The sequence below is a fragment of the Typopeltis vanoorti genome, chromosome 16 (assembly GCF_054136105.1).
Source record: "Typopeltis vanoorti isolate ZY-2024b chromosome 16, IOZ_Tvanoo_1.0, whole genome shotgun sequence".
NCBI lineage: Eukaryota > Metazoa > Arthropoda > Arachnida > Uropygi > Thelyphonidae > Typopeltis > Typopeltis vanoorti.
In genome coordinates, this window is record NC_143564.1 from 37,804,447 (window position 1) to 37,830,128 (window position 25,682).

At 35.7% G+C, this 25,682-nt stretch overlaps 1 protein-coding gene across 1 annotated transcript in view; it reads right to left on the reverse strand.

Annotated features, from left to right (window-relative positions):
• Window positions 1-25,682, reverse strand: part of tweek (transmembrane protein KIAA1109 homolog tweek) — a 1,221,702-nt gene that overhangs the window by 264,458 nt on the left and 931,562 nt on the right. Inside the window, 1 exon segment of the mRNA XM_090406645.1 lies at window positions 1,962-2,152. Within this exon segment, the coding sequence (XP_090262771.1) occupies window positions 1,962-2,152 (191 nt within the window).

Below are 25,682 nucleotides of genomic sequence, written 5' to 3' on the forward strand. Positions count from 1 at the left end.
ATTAAACCTGATATCAAAATTGGATATGTTAATCTCATGTCTTTACTTAATGCAGACGATGTTATACTCCTAAATAAATCCAGTAAAAGTCTGTAAGACTAAATTGAATAACTGTTGTAATAAATTTAGTATTACAACAGTAATACTAAATTTATTAAGATATTAAGCAATATTAAGACAAAGACAATGAAAATAGGCAAAAGCATTGAAAATATCAACTACATAGTGAATGGAGAACCTATAGAAAAAGTAAAACATTTCATCTACTCAGGCACGATTTTTAGTGAAGATGGTAAATTAAATATGGAAATAGGCAACAGAATCAAGAAAGCTGGTATGATAGGAAAGCTATTCAAGAGAAAAGCTATTCAAAACACTACAGTTGTATGGAAACAATGGGGCATTATACCAAGCAATACTTCATCTTTATTTGAGTTGTAAGTCAGCAGTTAGAATTGAAGAAAGTACAGGAGATGGTTTAATGTTAAATCTGGTGTCAGACAAGGATGTACATTATCCCCTCTGTTATTCATTATCTATATGAATCACAGTATGAAGGAAAGTGGTACTAAACCTGATATCAAAATTGGATATATTAATCTCAGCTCTTTACTTAATGCAGACGATGTTATACTCCTAAATAAATCCAGTAAAAGTCTGCAAGATTCCTGACTAAATTGAATAACTGTTGTAATAAATTTGGTATGAAAATCAGCAATAGCAAGACAAAGACAATGAAAATAGGTAAAAGCATTAAAAATATTATCAACTGCATTTTGAATGGTCAACCTATAGAACAAGTAAAACATTTCATCTACTTAGGCATGATTTTTAGTGAAGATGGTAAATTATATATGGAAATAGTCAACAGAATCAAGAAAGCTGGTATGATAGGAAGTCAACTGAATAAATTTATATGGAATAAGAGAGAAATTAGTCAAAACACTAAATTAGCTGTATACAACACAGTGTTCAAGCCAATTTTAATTTATAGATCTGAGAGCTGGGTTAGAAATAAAACACTTGACCAAAGACTAGAGACCACAGATATGGGAGTCCTGAGAAAGATCTGGGGCATGAGATGGCATCAGTGGCAATATCATATTAAAATAAGGATATTAGGAAAGACTTAACATTGTTAGCATATAGGAATGTGTTAGAAGAACTAATCTCAGGTGACATGGTCACTTAAACAGAATGGGAGAAGGAAGATTAGCAAAACAAGTGTTATTTTGCCAGGTTGTCAGGGAAAAGACCCAGAGGAAGACCAAGGTATAGGTGGAGTGATACGGTAAAAAGTGCCTTAGAAGATAGAAATATAAGATCTGATAATGTTGGAGTCTTGACAGATTAATTTGGGGGAAAATTATTGATAGGAAGTTATTAATGATGTAAATTATAATGTAGTAATATCATAACATCCTGTCATCTTTATTTTAATTCTCCTTTTTATTTGTATTTCCAGATGGAAACTAAGTTAATTATGCTCAAGTGGCTTAGGCCATAAGTAAAGTGTATTAGCTTGTTAATTGTGTGTGTTCTCAAGCTAGTTTGTCTGATCTATGGGATAGAAGGAGCAACTGAAGTTTCTGGGCAGAGAAGAAATAACCTGCCTTCAGCCGAAATGTGATTTACCCCTCATTCTCCTGATTGGAATACAGAGGTGCAGAAATAACCCTAAAAGACACAAAAATGATAACTGGCAGTTGTTTTGCAAAAGAGGAAAGACAATATCATGAAGCAATTGAATGAATGATGATACAGAAGTGAAGTGGACCAATATTAAAGCAGGTGTGAGATAGTGCTATTTCTTTTATTTCAATTGCATTTGTCAGATGAAGAACAATGCAGAAACATAAAATTTTAGAAAAGAAATCTAAATTGATTAATATTTATTTAACATGAGAAATAAACAGTGCATAAAAAAATTTATATCACAAAAATAATTCAAGTAAATTTACCAGAAAATCTAATCACAGCTCCACCTGAATCTAGATTTCTACCTCCTTTCTGAACTGCACCAGTTGTATCAGAATGACCTAAATTGATTTTTCTAATTCTGGATATGTTCACTTTAACAAATTCCACTTGAAGACTAAGAGAATCCTTACGCTCACTAGTAGTTATTGGTGAAGTATCCCCTTCTTTTGTACTCCCTAAATTAAAGAAGAATTTTAATATTAAATATTTTTATGCTAATTTATATATGCCAAGAAATATAAACAATAACTATTTTATGATAAATTTACTATTATTATCAATGTATATTATTATTTCTTCTTCTTCTTCTATATTATTTCAAAATATTATCAATATATATGATATTTTCTTTATGAAATATTTTACTTTGGGCTAAGTTTTTGTTTTTATACATAAGCTCACATTCTTGACAAGGTCTTTATTATCCTCATGAATATGATAACTAAATGTAGATGCAGATAAAAATAAAAAAAAAAATTGAAAGAATAAATTTACTTGTCTTTATCCCCTGAACAGATTTAAATTCCATGTTTAATATTTTGCAAGTTTGTCTTAGGGTGGATATAATCATGCTGTTTTCAGGCATTCTTAAAATATTCACAGTTGAAACATAACAGACTTTATAAAGAAACGTTATGAATCATATTATAAAGTAACAAACAGAAGCAAATGATTATTTATTTTACTTACTTAATTCTGAACCACTCATTTTTTAAATAATTACAAGATACTTGACTATCAGATGGTATCTACTATCTAATCTCATCTCCCATTCCATTTAAACACTAACATGTCAGAAACCTTTGACACGTCTCTTACCTTAATGTAATATTATCACAGTGGACTGTTACTATAGAGCAGGGATCTCCAAACTATGGCCTGCGGGTCAGATGCGGCCCACGATATGATTTTATCCGACCCGCCAATTGGACTAATTTTTCAATAAGAATCCGCAAAAAAAAACATGGGGTGTTGATAGATTTCAAATGCATTAATTAAAATTGTGTTCAAAATATATTCCTGAATAGCAAAAAGTAACCGTAATCCAAGTTACGGTCTTTCTGACTGTAAAAGGTTGGTTAAAATGGACTAACGAAGGAAAAAAATTTGAATTTTACAAAATTTTACAAGCAAATTTCTTCAAATTTGCTTGTAAATTTATCTCTGTTTTTGGGACAACATATCTTTGCGAACACACTTTTTCCTGAATGAAATATATCAAGTCAAAATACAGGGCAAATTTATCTGATGAACATTTGAAATCGCTACTTGTAATTAGCACTTCAAAATTTGAACTCGAGTTTAATAAGATTTTAAAAACACAAACACAGTTACATCATTCACATTAATGGTTTTATAATAATTTGTGATAAAAATATGAGAATTTGCTGATAGTGTTCGTTGTCATTAATATATGATAATTTAATCTCACATACTCTGTAATCAGTTTTTATCTGCTTTCAATAAAACTCATACATCCAGTTCTAGAGTTTTTTTTTTTACTACGGCCCGCTGAACAGTGCTGAATACCCAATGTGGCCCTCACAGCGAAAAGTTTGAAGACCACTGCTATAGAGAACTCACAGAAAACCAAAAGAATAGGTTGTTGTAGTGAATTTTCTTCAGAATAGCAATGATACTAATGTACTTTGTTTAGAACTTTTCAGTTGTTTGTTGGAATAAGTTTGCTTAGTGATGTCTGCTATAGTTGGAGTTGATTTTATTATACCTGAAGCTCACTGGAACTAAAACTCATTTACATTCTTGACATTCACAACATCTTCTGGCAAACACACATACCACTCTCTATGTAAAAAAATCCATTTTTTAAATCTCAACACACTGCTATAGAACTTTCAGAAATGGCTGCTAACTCTAGGAATAATCTCTTCCATTTTAATCTGGTAAAAGTTCCTTAAACACCTCTATCAATGTATATTCTCTATCTTTTTTTTTTTTTTTTTCACAATAAACAATATTCCAGTTACCTAATATAGATCTAGTTGCAAGATTTCAAAGGGATGAGGAGAGTTGAGAGAATGTTCACTGAGGTATTTTTAAATCTCTGAGAAATGGAAAATGAAGATAGATTGATAGAATGCAATTTACAGAGATTTGTAAATAGAATAAGGAGCGGGGATAATATGATTGTGACATAGTATTATGAGATTAATGTAGAGGTTTTTCATAGAATAGAGGAAAACAGGGATAGAATAAGAGGCCATCCCTGGAAGTTGTATAAGGAGGGTGTGAGCAAAGGAGTGGGAAGAAGTTCTTTATATGGAGAGTGATTGCTAAGTGAAATGCATGTCTGAAACTGTGGTGAGTATGGAAACTGTAAGTGGGTTTAAGGCATAGTTGAATGATTTTCTGGGGTGAGTCTATGCATCCTCTACAAGGAGTGTTTGATGTTCATAATAAGAGTATCAACAATACTGATTTGTTATAAATCAGTCTGTATATCTGTATCTGCAGTTGTGGCTAAGATATTTTAAAAGATAGTTAAGGTCAGAATTATTTTTTAATATTTTATTTATATATTTTTTATATTTTATTTATATTTTTAAAAATATTTATTTATTTTCTTTTATGACAAGACCACTCACACAAAGTGTCATGTTATGGCAAATTTGTATTGTTGGTTGGCTCAGATGATCTGGACATATTGTTCTACAAACCAAAGATAGAACCCTTTTCAAACACAACCAACACATAAGATCACAACAAAATTATCCCCCATCCTTTATGTTTAAGGTATATTTGAAGCCAGCTAAAGGTTTCTGCAAATATAATGTCCATCCCATCTTCAAACCACACATTCAGCTAGCTGTTTTTATCTGTTCTACCACATGTAACTTCATCCTCTGGTACATCCTGGGAGTTCTGTTAACATCTGCCTTAACCTCCCAAACAGCTAGGACGTCTATAGACATCCAACTAAATCTGGATATGTTTCAGCCCACCTGTTTAAAGAACCTGGATAAGAAGTGCAATTTGACTGTCATGTCCATTAGAAAGTGTGATAAACCCTCACGCTGAAGAGAATGGTTAATCGGATTATCTCGCGCTCGTAACTGCCTCTCAGTTGCCTATAACAAGAAACGCACTTCCTTGTTCCATCCTGGTCAACTGGATTTTAGTTATATAGGACAGACTAAAAATAGAGAAATTTATATATTTTTTTCTCTTTGTATTGTACAATACAATTTTAATGTCTGGACAAAATAAAGATCTTGTATAATTTGTTCACTTAAAAATATTTAAGTGAACAAAGCCTTACCATGGAGAACCAATTTAATTTTTTATTTTTTTGCGCTAATTTTTTTCTAATCGCTTACTAGACAAAAGATTTTTCTTTGTTCTCGAAGAAATTAATTCACGATAATTATTTGAAATATTCTTTTAAAAAAAGAAAAGAAAACCGGCTGCCGACGTTCCAGTTTATATTATTTTTATTTTTGTACAAAATCTTCGAAATCGAATAATACTTCACAGATTTCCTTTAGGACACGCTTGAGCAACCTTGCTTTATAGAGAATAACATGAAATTCTTTAATCATATTACTAAATTTTTTCTTCGTGTTGTATAGTGATCTACTGTTCTTTGTACTTTCACTTTCTTGGTTTCCTTGTATAATTGGTCATTACAAAATGAAATTAACAGTCATGATTTAAATTTATATTTTCTGCATAATTCAGATCTTCTATTCTCCAATTTTTAAAGTAAGTGATACATTTGCTTATTTTTATCATTCAAAATATGTATATCAAAATTTCATTTCCTTTCACAATGGAATTGAACTTCATTTCGCCTCTGATAGTTTAACCCCCCCCCCCGTGGCATTACTATCACACACCCGAAAACTGTTATGAAACATAGGTACAGTTTTTATTTAATTCATTATTTTTTTCTAGTAATTGTTCCACATAACTTTAATTTTTCGATACTGAAACTATGTGGTGATTATTATAAATTAGCAAATTATAAATCAGACAATATACATATTATTTATGTATATTGTCTGATATTGAGAAACCCTTTACTGGGGAAAGGTTACTGCATTACGATGGATAATTACTATATGTGTCCCGAACTCGCTGATTTGCTTTTACAGCATTGTACAGATAGTTATGGTACTGTAAATGCAAAAAAGGCGAGACATGCCTCCAGATCTGGCTTCAGGAAAGCTATCGAAGGGGGAAATCCGAGCTTATCAGTGAGGGAAAGTCTTTGCACTACGTTGGAAAGACAAAAAAGATGTTTTTCTGCTGTCTTCCCCGCACAATCCATCAACGGAATCCGTGGAGAAGCATGGTTTGAAGAAAGAAAAACCCATTGCTGTGTGTGCATAGAACGACACTATGGGTGGAGTTGACAGTTGCGATCAGCAGCTATCATTCTACTCTGTAATGAGGAAACAGCATAAAAAATATTACAAAAAAGTGTTTGGACATGTATTAGATTTTGTTATTTGGAACAGTTTCCTCCTGCACAAGAAAAAATGTTTGTCTACCATAACATATGTAGAATACAGAATAGAAATTGCGAAAGCATTGCTGCATGCACATGCACCTTCTTCAGCAAGCAGAAAACAGGAAATCCTGACAGATATCTGAGGTTGAACGCTGCTAACTCCAACCATTTTCCCGAAAATCTACCACCAACGGTAATAAAAAAAAACCTGCACGCAAATGTTACGTATGTAATAAAAAAAATATCAGAAAGGAAACAAAAATCTGGTGCCCCGAGTGTAAAACTGCTTTGTGTGTTTAACCTTGCTTCAAGGTGTTCCACACTGTTCAAGAATTTTAAATTCTGAACAGTATGAAATAAAAAATGTTTGTTTTCAAGGCCATCAAAACAGTCCTTTTCAGGACTACAAATATTGATAGAGGGATACCTGAATGAACTGTTTCCTTTTCATCCTGAAGGCGAATTTTTAAGTTCTTTTTATGACACAGAATGATATTTTTGAAGGAATAAAATATAAGAGGAACTGGAAAGAGTATTCCAGGTAAAGTATTTCACCAAAACAATAAAAAATAATGAAATAAAATCTACCCTATATATATATATATAAAATGATAAGCCTTTTTATGTCATGTTTTTTGAAACGTTTTGAAACTTAGGGGCTACCCTGAGTGTCGAGTCTTCAAAATTCGAGTCATCAGAATTCAGGGGCAGAACCCCCTTTCAAGTTATCACAATTGAAGGAGAACTGGCCTACCAGACCGGAACACGGGGGGTTGGACATAGCCCCCCTCTAGTTAATAAATGAAATATATAAATAATAACGGGAACATTTTCACCTTGCCAACACTCAACATTGATGTGATATGGGTTCCAAATTTCTTGTTTCAGAGATATATATTACAAAGTTTTGTAATAAAAAGTTCTGCTACAGTGAAGTTTGACATAATCAACAATATTATTACTACCTTATTTCTGTTTCTCGTGTGAGAGAAAAATGGTAAAATGTCACTCTTATAATTATATGAGATGTTATAATGGCAAAAATAGTAAGAAAAAAGTCATTTGCACTTTCTCTTCAAAACACAAAGAAAGAACATTGTAAATTCAGCCAGTGGAAAAGAAAATACTACATATTTTTCTTCTGTTATCTGAATTTTTTTTTCTTGCAGTACAAAGAAGAAATCACTGCATATAAAATGGAGTCTGCATGAGGGAAAAAATCTGGAAATTGGTTACATTATAACGAATAGAGAAATCATGTCAGAAAAATTATTCACGTAAGATTCTAATCTCAGCAGACATAACATTTTCTTCTAGATTACATATCTAAAGTAACTGAACCTTTGCTACTATTTTACACTAAAATGAATCGGTATGTTCCCCAAGTGATTTACATTTGTAACAGCTGTCTTGCGAACGATTTATGAAATAAATTATCTGAAATATCCGCAGATTGATTAGGTCTATACCTCCCCCCCCCCCAAAAAAAAGAAGATTATGAAACACATATGCACCTTTTCTTTGAAAATAATTCAAATCCTCTTTTTCAAGATAATTGTATGATTTAATTTCTAATTTTTGATAATAAAAGTGAAACTGATCATTATAAATTAAGCAATAATTTTGGCATAAATAATGTATAAGCATGCAAAGAAATGTCAGTATTTCTGTTAGGATATAGGTAGTCAACAATCGAAAAGGAAACAAGACATTCTTGACATATTCTGCACTACAGCTTGAGGCACTTTAGTGTTCTCCCCTTTCTTCTCAATAGCACTGAGAGTAATAAGCCTTCAACTTTTCCTCCAGCTAAGAGGATATTACCAAGTATTTATAAGACATAGATTATTTCAGAAATAGCTTCCAGCAGCAGAAGTAATATTTAGATTTTTTTAAAGAAAACCAAACAAAAATAATACTACTGAACTTTCTTTTGTGTGGTATGCATATAAACAATTTTGCATGGTGAAAATATAGCATATTATTTCTAAAATTTCACATAATTTCAGCGGACAGTAGAACAGCTGGTTTTAGATTGCAAATAAATAGAACAGAATTAGAAGCTTCACGGTACAATCTGATTGCCGTATATCTTTTGTCAAAATGGTAAAATAGTAAATGATTTTGAAAACTGTCTAGAAAAGCTTTCAAACCTGTATAGAATAAGGAGGTGGTGGTGGGGGGGGGGGAGCATTATAAAATCTTCAAAATGAGCAAAAATTTTGAATCATTCTGTATATGATATTTTTCACATATTTTCAACATATCTACGAGGATATGCATTAGATATTATCGTAATATGCATAATACAAATAAATAAATAAATAAATAAAAGACGAAGGCGAAGAATCACTGCTAAAATATCACTGGATATAAATTTTTGATACTAAAAAGACACAATCGGAAACCGAGTAATGCAATTTAGCATTTAAAAATTTTTTTTTTATTTTGTCTTTATGAATAACAAAAAATCGTTTCTAAAACTGAAATGTGATGATCCATATAATGCTATTTGGCTAGAAACGAAAGCAAAAGGACTTATTTATTTCAATAAATATTATTTAAAAATATAAATATTTGACATAATATTTTCAAAGCAAACATTTGAAAATTCTGAAATTCGAAAAAAAATTATTCAATTATTATATGTAAAGTGAAAGAACAATCAGTGCAACTCTTCTGGTGCACTGATTTGTAGAATAAAATACACAAAATTTACTATCACTAAATAGATTCATTGCAAAAGCTGATCAGTGGTCATTTCAGGATTGTTTTTTTTCACATATATGAAATTCGTTTCAATTTTGGGGAAGAGACACAATAAATCATTTTAGAGGCAAGAAAGGTCAAATAACTTAGGACAGTAAATGAAATTCTAAGCAACACAATAGACATAAAGACAGGGGACACAAAGGTCACTCAGCAACAGTTAATCCACTAATGGCTATAGAATAGCCATAACAAGATTAATGGTGGAGGAAGGTAATGGCATGATAAAAGGTAGAATGCCGATGAAGTTTTGATCCATGAAAAAAGCTAGGGAGAGCTGACTATATCATCCACACCAGCCAGTTGGGAGGTTAAAGACCACAAGAACTACATTTGCAATCAACCATATGGCAAGTCAGGGTTGTTCGATCATACTCCACATATTTCTTAATACAACATTAAAGAAGACAAATGTGTTACACAGGAGTTGCAGCAGATATTAGAGACTATTTTTAAAACTGACATCAACTATGGAGAATTCCCCTAATCTTAACAAGCATGGTTACATTAATTTACTAAAGATCCAGGAGATTTATTCTAAGATCAGTATAGACTTCTGCAAATTAACTTCACTGTTGTATAGCCCCTGGAAGGCAAAGGCATCTTGTTAGGACATCAGTTCCTTTTCAGCTATAATTTGAACTGTTTCCATAATGTGTTGTGTATTATTGTAGTTACAATTTGAATTCTGGCAATGCTAGTTAAAAAACCATGAAGCACTGTTATGAACATGCACTCGAAATGAACTCCTCTGTGAAAATGAGAAGTAAATTACTGAGAGAGAGAGAGAGAGTGGTCATTAATCAATCTAACTGCCGTCTTCTCTACTGAATGGATTATTTTTAAGGAGCTCTGAGGAGTTCACCCAATATACGAAAATGATATTTAATGGTTAGATGGATTTGTGATTTATATAGGGTTAAGAGTTGTTCAGAGGTAAAGTAGAATCCTAAGCAAGGGGAAAATACTATTTTCTGAATACCAAGGAGGCAATTATTGTAATAGGTTTATGCCAAGAAGATTTAGGATTAGATCAATCCTAAAAAGATAAATCTAAGTACAGAAATTTGAGTGTGGTCAAAAGTATGACTAGAAGAAAAGGATTCTTTATTGTGGGAAATAAGATAGAACCATGTTTTTTTTTTTTATGTTGGGCCCATACATGAGAGGTTGGCTGGTCAACCTATAGTACTTTAGTACAGTATATGGGTAGTGGGATGGGAAAGGAGAAACTTGTTGACATTCGATTTAAAAGCCTGTATATTTTATTCTTTGGGAAATACATCAGGGGGAAGACTGTTCCACAGTACAGCAGTAACAGGGATGAATGAGGAGGAAAAGAAACTTGTTCTGTGGGTTTCAAGTTGTACTGTGAAAGGATGTTGGGCAGCGGCTGTATGTGTTCCAATGGCTTAGTACAGAATGGGGGAATTATTGATGCTGTTTCAGATGTAAAATGTTCATCTGAAACAGCATATTTCAGAATATTTATAGAATATACAAATTGCAGAGACTAAACGTCTATGTGAAAGTGGCGGGAGTGAGTTGGTAAGAGATGGTTCATTTATCAGTCTAATTGCTCTCCTCTGTATTGAGTCAAGCATTTTGAGGGAGCTTTTAGGAGCCCTAGTCCAAATGTGAGAACAGTATTCGATAGGTGGGTAGATTTGTGATTTGTATAAGGTTAGCAGAAAAGAGAAAGCCTAGTCTTTTAGAAGCTGAGAATGTAATGGTTGTGATGTGTCTATGCCAGGAGAGGCCTGATGTCAAGATAATTCTGAAAAGAGAAATTTCATCTTATCTAGGAATTTGAATGTTATCAAAAATAATACTGGGGGAAAATGGTTCTTTTTTTTTTTGGAAATAAGACAGAACTGGGTTTTACTTGCATTGAAGTTGACGAGGTTATCTGAGCCCCATTGGAGGGTGGGTTGGAGGTCCAAATGAAGGGAAGTTGTGATCAATGCTGTGGGTTGAAGTGAGTTATGTAGGGTAAGGTTTATCAAATGAAAGGAAGGAGTGCAATGTGCTGTCATCTGCAAAACTGTGTATTAGTTGGAGGTCAACTGAAGTAGGTTATTGATATACAGAAGGAAGAGGATCGGTGAGAGAACTGAACCTTGTGGGATCCCAGCATTAGTTGGATGGTGGGAGGATAAGGAGCCATCTACTATTACACATAGTGTGTGTTCAGACAGAAAGCTGGCAATCCATCTGCAGAAGTCCTGAGACAGTCCAAATGATGAAAGTTTGCTTAGTAAGCCTTTGTGCCATATCCTTGATATCTCTATCAAGTGGCACTTGATAGAGATATCAAGTGCCACTACTTGGGATTGGGCAAATTTTTCCATGGCATATGTTCAGAAATGGGTGATATATGAGAGCAGGTCACTTGTTGATCGGCATCGACAGAATCTGTACTGGTGATCGCTTAATAGCTGGGTTCCTTCAAGGTAGAGTAGGAGTTGAGAATTGATGGTTTTCTCTATCACTTTAGATAGGATTGAGGTGAGTGAGATAGGGCAGTAGGCAGCGATTTGTCACCCTGACTATTCCAATATATATATATATATACCAGTGGAGTAAGAGAGTATGTACAGACGGCATAGGATAGGAGTCAGTTCTACTGCACAGACCTTCAGGACAATTGGAGGAATGCCATCAGGGCCAGGAGCTCTTTTTGTATCTAATTTTGGTTTACAATCTCTTTCTGGTAAAAGGATACGGGGGCATTGTATGTTGGGCAGTTGGGGGGGGGGATTTGCCATTGTCAGTTATGCGTGCACTGGAGGCAAAGTGCGAAGACAGGAAATTAGCTTTTTCTGTGGGTGATGTTGCAATTGAGCCATCTGGATATGATAGGGGTGGGAGTAGTGTAGGGCAAAACTTGCAACCAATTGCTTTGGCAAGAGACCAAAAGGCATGGCTGCCACTAGGACAAGCTGCAAGTTTCCTGCTTTTTGACTGTTCCAATTCTGTTTTGGAATCATTGATAATTTTTTTGCATCTGTTTTGGGCTTCAGTATAGGCACTGAAGGAGGATGGGGTTCTTAATTTGAGCCAGTTGTGGTATGCCTGATTTTTCATTTGTACAGACTTGGCACATCTTTTGGAGAACCAGGGTTTGGATAGGGGACAGCAGTTCAGAGAAGTGTGAGGAATGTATGTTTCATGCCAACGAGGATTACTTTGGTGATACGTTCAGTGCATATGTTTGGATTGAAAGACTGCAAACAATAGTCCAACCATGGAAATGAAGCATAGTAGTCTCGGAGGCTGTCCCATTTGGCACTGTTATAATACGAAACTACTTTTGTGTGAGTGTGACTGTGTAAGTGATGTTGCATGGAGCAAGAGATGAGCACTAGGTTGTGGTCAGAATTACCCAGGGGACTCACTACATTCACTGTATTGGAAGGATCATTGGTAAAGAAGAGATCTAGGGTATTAGGGTATTTGGGGAGTGATTTGGGTTATCTGGTATTCTGGTCAGCTTGTGAGCAATTTGTGTAAACTTGTGAACAATTTGTGGCAAACGTTTCAGCATCTCTGCCTGCAGGATCTGTATAACTGGAAGAGGAACGCCAGTTAGTGTTATGGACATTAAAATCACCTAGGTGGATGATTTGGGTGAGACTAGAGAAAATCAACTTTTAAAGAGAGGAAATTAAAGAGCTTGGAGTGGTTGTTGGTATTAGGAGAGTGATCAAGACAGCAGATGAATTTGACTGAGTGGGGGAGGGATATTTTTAACCAAAGAAGGTCAAAGTTGGGCGATTTTACATTAGGTGCTCTCTGCAGGGTATGTCAGAGTGGATATATGTATAGACACCACCCTTGGGTTGAAAGGAGTTAAATAGTGTATAGTTTCGATGGATAATGCTGGGGGAAGGTGAGATTTGAGTTTCTGTTAAGAAGAGTAGGTGGGATTTGGTTGACTGCATATGATAGTGGACATATTAATTACACACCAACCTGATGGATCCTTGGCATTTTCAGTTTAAATACCCCCCCCCCCCCCCAACACACACACACACACATAGGCAGATACATTCACCAACAGTCACACATCCCTTCCAACAATATGGGATCATTAAAACACCGTACATCAGAGCAAAACTGCATTCTGATACCACTCCACTGAACCTAACACATTCACTTCTTAGCAAATAACTACCAACCCCACCAAATCCAAAGATTATTAAAACTCCAAAAGTGCACTTGCCATCTTCCACCCCTGCCCTCCACCAGAACTCAGACTACACTAACTCTATTTCCATCCTATATACCTGAGACACATCTGAAAAACTGACAAAAATTCTATAAAGATATAACTTTATAACCACTTATAGACCATATATATATATATTTGGTCATTATAAACTTTATAAACTAACCTAACCAATAAAGGTTAGGTTAGTTTATAATGATTTCCAACCGATAAAGGTTAGTTTATAATGATTTCTGATTTCATTGAGTGCAAAAGAAGTACTTTCCTTACTTTTCATTATAAACTAATCTAACATAACCTATGCTGTTATAATTTCTATTGAGAATGAAAATCTATAAACATGTTTTTATTACATTTACCAGACTCCTCTATTCACTTTAACTGGTTAAAGTGATTAATTCTCATAAATTATTCACTTTACCCAGTAATTATTAATGATGACCAGATTTATTACTTTAACCATAACATATATATAAATGATATTCCTTATTTGATCTCACAAAGACCAGCTAGAGTCTTTAGTTCTTCTAAGCATCTACCAGGTTCCATGCAGTTGCACAATGTTCACATTATGAGAAAACACGCAGGAGAGCAAGCATCAGAACTGTTGAACACAAAGGCTACATCTAGTTCCACCACTACAGTTGCTCAGCGCTTACCAAACATGTCTTGGGCACACACAATAAGATACATCCTCTGTCCAAAAAGAAACCAAACTTTTCAAAAATAGAAGAAACTAGTGGCACCACCTGTTGTATCTTTTTGTTGTCGAAAGCAGCAACCTGCATTAGTGTTGTATCAACTGTTTATGACATTTGCTTCATTAGAAGCCGAGTTATAGTACCAAGAGTGACAGTGTGTTTTGAATGGTCGGAAAATGAGTTTCAAACAGAGAGCTGTGATTGACTTTTGTGTTAAAATTAGTAAAAGTTTTACCAAAATGCATCAAATGCTTCAAAAAACATACGGTGATGAATGCTTATCCTGTACTCAAGTTTATGAGTGGTTTAAGTGATTTCAAAGTGGTCGTGTGACGCTTGAGGATGACAAAAAGCCGTCCGTCCAAAAACTGGACTGAGCGAAGTTAACATCCAAAAAGTGCGTGATTTCATCAAAGAAAATCCCAAATCTTCCATGAGATTGATTGAATGAAGATGAATTGGGGATTCCAAAATCAACTGTGCACAACATTTTGACTGAGAGTTTGGGCCTTTGTAAATTGAATTCGCGATTTGTTCCCCACAAGTTGACCGACGACCAAAAAATGTCTCGAATTGAACACTGCAAGGACCTCATTAAAACCGCTCGAAAGAACTTAAACTTCCTTGAAACGATCGTTACTGGTGATGAAATGTATGTTTTGAGTATGAGCCTGAAACAAAGTGCCAGAGTGCTGAGTAGAGACTACCAGAAGAGTGGCATCCGAAAAAAAGTCGCTTGGAGAAGTCAAAAGTAAAGACCATGCTGATTTGTTTCTACGATTCCAAGAGCATTATCCAGAAAGAATTCATTCTGCTTGGCCAAACAGTCAATGGCGAGTTTTAACTTGAAGTTTTGAAGCGATTGACAGTGAGAATTCATCCCATACGGAATGAATATCGTGATGCAGGCAGCTGGTGTCTTTTGCATGATAATGCACCATCTCATCGTTCGAACATTGTGAGACAGTTTTTGAGCAAAAACCAAGTTTGTGTGTTGAATCACTCACCGTATTCACCTGATTTAGCAACCTGTGACTTCTTTCTCTTCCTCTGACTTCATTTGGCGATGAAAGAAAAGTGATATGACACCACTGAAAACGTTCAAGCGGCAGTAACCACGACCCTCAACAGTATCCCAAAAACCGATATAAAAAACTTTTTTAACGAATTAATTGACCGTGCCAAATGCTGTATCGAAGCTGAGGGAGAGTATATTGATTGAAATAAATAATTTGAATAATTATAATTGGCCTGTGTTTTATTTTCTATAAAACGTTCAGTTTCTTTTTGGACAGAGGGTGTATTATGGAAAAAGGCCACCTTACTCCACAGAAGCAGATTCAAATATAAAAAACTTTTTCCTGGAATCTGATTTAGTCATTAAAGAACCACCCTAACCTCTATCAATATGGTTGTATAAAAAAATGCTTCAAATCTGGGAAGTACTTATCCTGAGAATTTCGGTCCAACAGCCAAGAAAACCTATTCCAGCCCACTAGGAGCAGTATTTAAGGATTTTAGACTTACCTTTGTTGTTCATGCTTCACTCATATCTACCCTATGTAGTGCTTGCATGTACATATTAATTTGTTCTTTGTTCCCTGAAGATAGTAATTTGACTTTTCCAAAATACTGGAAGTATTAATTATTATTATTATTAACACCAGACTCATCACAGGAGGTACACAGCCCATCCATCAAACTTTAAACTCGTTCATTGTATCTGCATTCACCCCAATGTCAGACAATCATTGCACTCACCAACCACTCTTTCCATGGAAAGAACTTGTTCCTTATGCCTCTTCTTATACAGCTTCCAGGGATTTTTCTGTGTTCTACCTTCTCTCAATTCTATGAAAAATTTCTTCCACAGTAACCCTGTAACAACCCATTACCAATTTAATTATCTTAATCATATTCCCCTCAATTTCTCCTATAATCTATTGAAGTTTTCCTGTAAGGTCACAACATCTTGCTCATCACTCTCATTAGCATCATTTGCAAACAGCTGTATGTGTCATTATTATAAAAATAAAATAACAATGGTCCCAAAAGAGACCCCGGCAGCACATCAACACCACCATCAGTGACTTTCCTCTTCTCAGAAACTGCACCCCCGTACACAACTTGCTGATACCTATCTGAGAACCAGTGTTGCCTATCCAACTCACTAATCTCATCCAATTCCATCTGCTCCAGTTTAGTTACCAACTTGTGGTGTGACAATCTACCAAAAGCTTTTGCAAAATCTAAGTATGCCACTGTATATGCATTTCCCTTGTTCAATACATTCGTAACCTTGTTATAGTACATAAGCAAGTTGACAACACAACCTCCCTTTAACAAACTCATGCTAACATGTACAAAGAATAGCACTGTTATCAACCATTTATTGTATCCTAGCTCTCACCACCTTCTCCAATACCTTAACTCTAGATATACAGATCAGTCTATAATTTGTAGTCGCACTTTTATCACCACCTTTGTGAAATGGAACAATTTTTACCTTCCTTCCACTCCTTTGGGACTTGTGCTGTTGTCAGACACTTGTTAAACAGGAAGGCCAAGGATGATACTAACTCCCTGGAACATTCTCTTATGACTGTGGTGATATATCATCAAGTCTGATTGCCTTATTAACATCTAGCTTATTAACTGATCATATACCACTTGCTTGTTGACCAGTAAGTCTTCTCTTATTTTATTGAATACACTTGAGCTTCTGATTTCACTCTGAGGATGAAACACCCTGATAAACTGCTCACTGAATACCTTGTCTATGTCCACTGTAGCAGTTTCCACTCTCCCACTTCTGTCCATTAACATAATCATGCCCATGCCATAATTATTTCTCTTTCTACTTGCCATAATGAAAAAAAAAAGTTTTTTTTCTTGGCCTGATTTGCTAATTACTGCTCATATTGCACTTTTGCTGTGCTTACCAACTGAGTTATTTTGCTGGACTGCTCTTTATACTCTTTGTGCAAATGATTATTACCATTACTCATCTTGTGCTGCCTCCAAAGTGCCTTCTTCTTCTTCTTCCAGATTTCATGCTTAATTGCCTCATTTGTCCATTTTACACCTACTTTATTCAGCCTTTTGACCTTTGGAATACATTGCACATTGATGCTATTAATATTTGTTTGTCAATTCAGAGGAAGCATTTATTTCTTTTCCACTCAACTTCTTATTCCATGCTATAGCTCCAAGCTGTCTCTTTAGTTTGTCATAATCACCAACTTTGTAATTCCACATATATCCTTTCCTCACAGAAGTCTTCATATGGCTACTCAACAACCCAGATTATTGCTTCATGATCATTCTCACAAACTGGAAAGAAGTGTAAACCCTAAAATTACAATCACATGCTTTGATGAAATGATCAGATCTAAAACTCTTGATTCTCATGTGCCCCTTCTTTACACACTGCCTACATTAGTTGTTTTTTAAGAACTCGAGAAATTTATTTTCCTTATTCCCAAATGCTATCTCTTAATTTCAATCTATACTGCCTTAATTATAATCACTCTTTTCTTGTTCACTAACCCAAGTTGCTTATACATTTCTTCATCACCATTCTCCACATTCCCTGGTGCATAGAAAATCCAACAAAATATCTCTTCATGCAACCTCTACCTCACACCACACTGCCTTAAAATCACTGTCACTATTTCTCTCATTCATATCTACCTTATATATGGATGTAATTCCCTTGCTATGATCAGTAACACTCCCCTAAATTTTTTCCAATTAATATATTAGTACACACTGTTAATTTCCTTACATAATACCAGTGAGATAAGATAGCATAAAAAAAAAGGTAACACATAGTGAGAATCAATTCTGGATCACAAACATTCAGAGAAATGAGTCGCGACCAGGATGTGTTGTGATATCTGATATAGCCAAGATTCTTCTGATTATTTTTCTGGGAAAAGATCAAAAGGGACCATGGAGTATTTTGAATAGTTTGGGAATAGTTGCCAAAATCTATTGTACATGAATATGAGGACAAGAAGCCAGGATGTCGGCTTTTTATTGTGAGTATTAATTATGTAACAGAACCATCTGAGTATAACAGGGGTGGGAGCAATGTTGGACAGAATTTTGAATAATTATTTTGGCAAAAGATCAGAAGGCATCATCTTGATAGAATGCAAGTTTCCTGCAATTAGTTTTCTTGCTGTATTCCACACTTGAGTATAAGCAGTAAAGGAAGAGAGGTTTTGGATGAAAGCCAATTATAGTCTACACGATTCTTCTCTTGTACAGCCTTTGCACACTTTTTGGAGAAGTGTGCAAAGGCTGTACAATAATAATCAGAAAGATAATCAGAAAGGCTTAGATAGGAAATGTGCTTTTAGGGTGTAATGGGAATAAATAATTCCATGACAATAAGAATTATTTCAGCGATATGTTCAATACACAAGTTTAGATGAGAAGTCCAAAAACAATAATCTTATCAAGGGAATGAGACACTGAAGTTATGAAGATTATTCCACTTGGCATTTTTATAATTTACATACATGTGGATGAAAGTAGTTGTGTATGTGTTATTAATTGTGAAGATGGAAGTTAGCAGTACTAGATCATCGTATGAAATGCCTATATTAGAGACAATATTTACTGTGCACTTAGACAGATCACTAGTAAGGAAGAGATTTAGGGTGTTTATAGGATGGTTAGGGTTACCTAGTATTCTTGTATGCATGTGAACTTGTGTAAGATCTTTGCTGATGGCAAATGTTTAAGAATTTCAACCTTCAATCTGTTTGATCTGTGCAGTTGGAAGAGGAAAACTAGCTGGGATTTTATTGTTCACAATAAAATCTCCAAGGTAGATTACTTCACTCTTAGGAAAGTTGGAATGAAGAAAATCAACATTTAACACGTTCATTGCCAAGCTGAAAATTGGAATTTCGTGTGGTGGCCAAATTTTTTTTACTTGATAGCGATGTCCACACGATAACGCGTGATCGGCCGAGCGGTGAGAACTCGCATCATGCGATATCGCGTGATTGGCAATGAACGTGTTAAAGAAAGGAAATCAAAAACTTCAGAATGGTTGGCGACATTAGGAGAACAACGGAACCAGAAAATAAATTTAATATAACATGGAAAAGAGATATTTAGCCAAAGGAGATCAAAGTTAGGAAATTCTAAGATGGATACTCTTTCTCTCTAGCATGTATGAGAGCAAACATATTCACAAACACCATTTTCAAGAGGAAAGGAGTCAAAGAGGATATAAGTGGAAAAGCTGAGATGAATAGTGCTTGAGGAGGTTAAAATTTGAGTTTGTGAGGAAAAACAGGTGATATTTTTTAGATTGGAGAATCATGGAGAAAATGGATATCACCAAAGCTATAACACAGATCAAGCACATTTGTGAATTGGATCTGAAAGAGTCTGAGGTCAGCCATTAACAACATGGGACATACATTCCTTATTCAGTGTCTAAGTTCTGTTTCCATGGTGACTATTAGCAACAGATGATTTTTGCATCAGCATTCTGTTTATTTGATTATGGAGAAAATGGATATCACCAAAGCTATAACACAGATCAAGCACATTTGTGAATTGGATCTGAAAGAGTCTGAGGTCAGCCATTAACAACATGGGACATACATTCCCTATTCAGTGTCTAAGTTCTGTTTCCATGGTGACTATTAGCAACAGATGATTTTTGCATCAGAATTCTGTTTATAGTAGCTTGTCCATGCTTCAATCTTATTTTAATATTTTTCTTCCAGCAGTTGATGATGAACTTCTTCCTTCTGGCTAAGGTAAGATTTTCTGAGGATCATTGCAGTTGATGAACATGTTCCTGCTGGGCAAAGGTATGATTTTTTCTGAGGGTCAAAGTCATGCTGTCCAATGAGCTTGCAAATATCATCCATTAGCATCATGTCTGTTCTGGCATGATGAGGATGATGGCATTATATTTTTTGTTTAGTCTCTCAATTGTTTACTAATTCATGACACAATGAAGCTATGAAGATTGCTGGTAATTTCAGTAATATGAAGCTACACTTGGAGCTCTTTTTTTTTATTCATTGATTCAATTTTGTGAACAAAAAAATCTTGTTTTGAAAGTCTTTATCAAGAGTGGTAAGGAACTGTTTATGACTGTCAATTTCCTCTATAAAGTTTAAAAACTATGTATATTATTTCTGGGAAAACTCCCATGTTACTCCTCATTATAAACTATTATAATACAGCTATATTGCCTGCTTCAGTTTAGGAGTGCCCCTGTTTAAATGTCATTGGCTATTTACTCATGGGTTCTTAGGGCATTATGAGTGTAGATGTACTAAAAAGTATATGTAGCTTAAGGAATAGAAATTGCACATACCTTTTTCTGGGTGTTGTGGCTTTTCCTCTGTCTGCGATGTCGAGAACTGCAGAGTGTGTGTGTGGTGTGGAGGGGGGGGGGTAGGCAGTTTGGTAGAATAAGTTAGAAAAAACCCGGGTTTTTTTCGTAATATATAGAAACATATACTTTTATATAGGGTGGGGAAAAAGTGAAAGGGTTAATTTTTTAAAATAAGGAGGGGGAAGGGGAAAGGTGGTTGACGGGGTGTGGACCGTTTCGACTATTCGTGGTCATCATCGGAACATATTGGGAAAGTGGAAGCTATGTCAGGTCGGGTGGGTGCTTCAGAGGTGTTTGTGTTGTCTCCTATTGGTCGGGATTGTGACCTCAATTTAATGTTGTGAAGCTTCCAAACCTCGGAGATTATGTAGGGCCTGTGTACGTTGATCGAGTTCGCGTCACACTTTATAGCTATTGTTTCCGATATTCTGAGCATTGTTTCATTGTCTTGTCTGTCTATTATGATGGCCTTGTCTATCTGCGGGGTGTGTTTTTGTTCAAGGGCGTGAACAGCTATTTCCGTTTTTCCTGTGCTTTGTATACGATTTTTTAATGTTGCGTTTTTTAGTGTTTAAATGTTCTGGAATAGGGATGTTACAGTCACGGAAGTGTTCTTGTAGTCTTGCCCATAAAGACCTGATGGTGGAACCTGTGTAGGTGATGTCACAGTCTTTTTGGCAGGGAAATTTATAGACTACATTGTGAATACCAGTTTGTAGTCAGTATGTTTGAAGATGTATTTATAGGCTTTGTATGTGTTTTGGGTGTATGGTAGTTTGATAATTTTTTGTGTAGGGAAGTTCGTTTTGGTACTTGGGTTTCCCTGCCAAAAAGACTGTGACATCACCTACACAGGTTCCACCATCAGGTCTTTATGGGCAAGACTACAAGAACACTTCCGTGACTGTAACATCCCTATTCCAGAACATTTAAACACTAAAAAACGCAACATTAAAAAGAAAAATCGTATACAAAGCACAGGAAAAACGGAAATAGCTGTTCACGCCCTTGAACAAAAACACACCCCGCAGATAGACAAGGCCATCATAATAGACAGACAAGACAATGAAACAATGCTCAGAATATCGGAAACAATAGCTATAAAGTGTGACGCGAACTCGATCAACGTACACAGGCCCTACATAATCTCCGAGGTTTGGAAGCTTCACAACATTAAATTGAGGTCACAATCCCGACCAATAGGAGACAACACAAACACCTCTGAAGCACCCACCCGACCTGACATAGCTTCCACTTTCCCAATATGTTCCGATGATGACCACGAATAGTCGAAACGGTCCACACCCCGTCAACCACCTTTCCCCTTCCCCCTCCTTATTTTAAAAAATTAACAATTTCACTTTTTCCCCACCCTATATAAAAGTATATGTTTCTATATATTACGAAAAAAACCCGGGTTTTTTCTAACTTATTCTACCAAACTGCCTACCCCCCCCTCCACACCACACACACACTCTGCAGTTCTCGACATCGCAGACAGAGGAAAAGCCACAACACCCAGAAAAAGGTATGTGCAATTTCTATTCCTTAAGCTACATATACTTTTTAGTACATCTACACTCATAATGCCCTAAGAACCCATGAGTAAATAGCCAATGACATTTAAACAGGGGCACTCCTAAACTGAAGCAGGCAATATAGCTGTATTATAATAGTTTATAATGAGGAGTAACATGGGAGTTTTCCCAGAAATAATATACATAATTTTCTTGTGTCTTATAACCATACAACCCCTAACATTGGCTCTCTACTCATAATTCCCCCCCACCCCCACCCCCCTCGATCACAAACACCATTAAAATCAGCCTTCACCTAACGCACATACCAACATAAGCTTATGTCATGGTCGCACGTCACATGTTCAATGAGTGCATAAACTTTACAAAAAGTACATACCAAAAAACCATCCTAACATACACCGCTCAAAAAATACACATAACATTCCTCAAAAAATGCCTCGATCACAACATCACACCAAAATTCGCGACGGTACGCGGCAACAGCACAATTCACGGAAATAAACAAATCTGCTACCGAGCATCCCGTGCCCTCATAAAACAAGCCATAAACAACAGATTTAAAAAGAAACAACAAGCATATTCATACATTCACAAAACAAAAAACAGATTGAAAAAGCTACTAACCACTAACGAATGGGCAGTTTTTTGGGATAATACCCAATCACACATCAACGACTACATGCTATTATTAGAAGATCGACACGCAAAGAAATGGTACACACTAACAAACACCCAATACAACAATCGCGCTGCTTCCAACCCTTCGGATATTTCCGCCTTAGAACACACAAAAAACAATTCCATTATCAATCTATCACACCACAATCTCACGCCCGACGAAATCACCATCCTGAACAAAGGGTTAAACTTTGGTGTTTCCCCAAAATACATACAAAACAGAGACATCATTACCGAAATGCAAGCGAAATTAGAGTATGACCCTAACAAAGAAACTATATTCCACAAAATTAACAACATCATAAACAGTAAAATAATAATTAAACCCAACATCACCCCCAACCTACAAGAAGCCCTTCTATCCCTAAAGAAGAACCCGAACATTATTATCAATAAAGCGGACAAAGGGGACACTGTAGTCATCACAAACCAAGCCGATTACCACAACAAGATAACAGCCATCTTAACCGACCCACACACCTACCGAAAAATACAAATTGACCCCACCTCCGACCTCATAAAACAAATCAACGATACCCTACACATCCTAAAAAATGAAAATAAAATTGACAAAACCACACTGAAAAACACAATCCCCCGCACCACACGCACCCCTTGTATGTTCGGACAAATAAAAACCCACAAAGACGGGTACCCGATGAGACCAATAGTCTCCTACAAAAATACCACCACAGCCTCTTTATCAAAATTCGTAGCGAAACTCCTCAAACCACTAACCACAACGTCAAACTTCATGATAAAAAACACGGACGACCTTTTCAATAAAATAAAAGACCTAACCCTATCCCAAGAAGACATCCTCACTTCTTTAGATGCGGCCTCTTTATACACTAACGTGGACGTCCCCAGAACTTTAGACATCGTACACACACTACTCACAGAAGACCACACCCTACACTCTCGTACTAAACTAACGCCCATTGACATTATTAACTTAATAAAACTAGTAATCTCGGCAAACTTCTTCAAGTTCAACAACAACATGTACATACAAATCTTTGGACTCCCCATGGGCCAAAACATCAGTGGACAACTAGCGGAATTATTCCTGGCACATATAGAATCACTTCTACTCCACCCTTCCCTTCCCCCCGGCATCACCTTCTATGGCAGATACGTGGACGATATTCTGTGCATTGGAAATCCCACACACATCACCACCTTAAAAACATCCCTAAACAGCTACAGCAACAGGTTAAAATTCACCACAGAAACCGAACAGAACAAATCCATCAACTTCTTAAACTTGACATTAACCAGAACACACAACAAAATAGCCACGAAAATATACCACAAACCCTCACACATCGGAAACTACCTCCATTTTCACTCATACCATCCGTATTCTGTTAAAAAATCCGTCATCTTATCACAATTCATAAATGCTCACAAATTTTCAACCAATCAAAATAGTCTAAATGCTGAAATAAAAAAACTAACACAGATCTTCTTAAATCGTAACTATCCTACACAACTGATTAACTACGCAAACAAGACGGCAAAAAACCGCCAAAACAACCCAAGTACCAAAACGAACTTCCCTACACAAAAAATTATCAAACTACCATACACCCAAAACACATACAAAGCCTATAAATACATCTTCAAACATACTGACTACAAACTGGTATTCACCCCAAGCCAAAAACTGGCTAACCTCCTAAAATCCACCAAACCTCACACACAAAAAGATATATTTGAACAGCACAATGTAGTCTATAAATTTCCCTGCCAAAAAGACTGTGACATCACCTACACAGGTTCCACCATCAGGTCTTTATGGGCAAGACTACAAGAACACTTCCGTGACTGTAACATCCCTATTCCAGAACATTTAAACACTAAAAAACGCAACATTAAAAAGAAAAATCGTATACAAAGCACAGGAAAAACGGAAATAGCTGTTCACGCCCTTGAACAAAAACACACCCCGCAGATAGACAAGGCCATCATAATAGACAGACAAGACAATGAAACAATGCTCAGAATATCGGAAACAATAGCTATAAAGTGTGATGCGAACTCGATCAACGTACACAGGCCCTACATAATCTCCGAGGTTTGGAAGCTTCACAACATTAAATTGAGGTCACAATCCCGACCAATAGGAGACAACACAAACACCTCTGAAGCACCCACCCGACCTGACATAGCTTCCACTTTCCCAATATGTTCCGATGATGACCACGAATAGTCAAAACGGTCCACACCCCGTCAACCACCTTTCCCCTTCCCCCTCCTTATTTTAAAAAATTAACCCTTTCACTTTTTCCCCACCCTATATAAAAGTATATGTTTCTATATATTACGAAAAAAACCCGGGTTTTTTCTAACTTATTCTACCAAACTGCCTACCCCCCCCCCCCCTCCACACCACACACACACTCTGCAGTTCTCGACATCGCAGACAGAGGAAAAGCCACAACACCCAGAAAAAGGTATGTGCAATTTCTATTCCTTAAGCTACATATACTTTTTAGTACATCTACACTCATAATGCCCTAAGAACCCATGAGTAAATAGCCAATGACATTTAAACAGGGGCACTCCTAAACTGAAGCAGGCAATATAGCTGTATTATAATAGTTTAAAAACTATTTAACTGAAAGGTGGTACAGAGAACAGAAAAATAGCTAGTTTTTGGTTGGTCAGAAGTTTAAGGGCTGATACATTTATTTTTTGCACAGCTAGCATGGATTCATTGGCAACAACATCACACATAAGACTGTTTCTTTTCCATAATGTCCACCTTTGCAACTATGATGCTTCATGCATGGCATTTTATCATAAATTGTGCATCATTATTTTATGCTGGACACAAGTCTCCCTCGGAAGTGTTTGTCGTTGGAAATTTCTTTATTTATGTTTTGTTACTTGTTTAATTTGTACTGCTTCTGCTTCTGAAAAT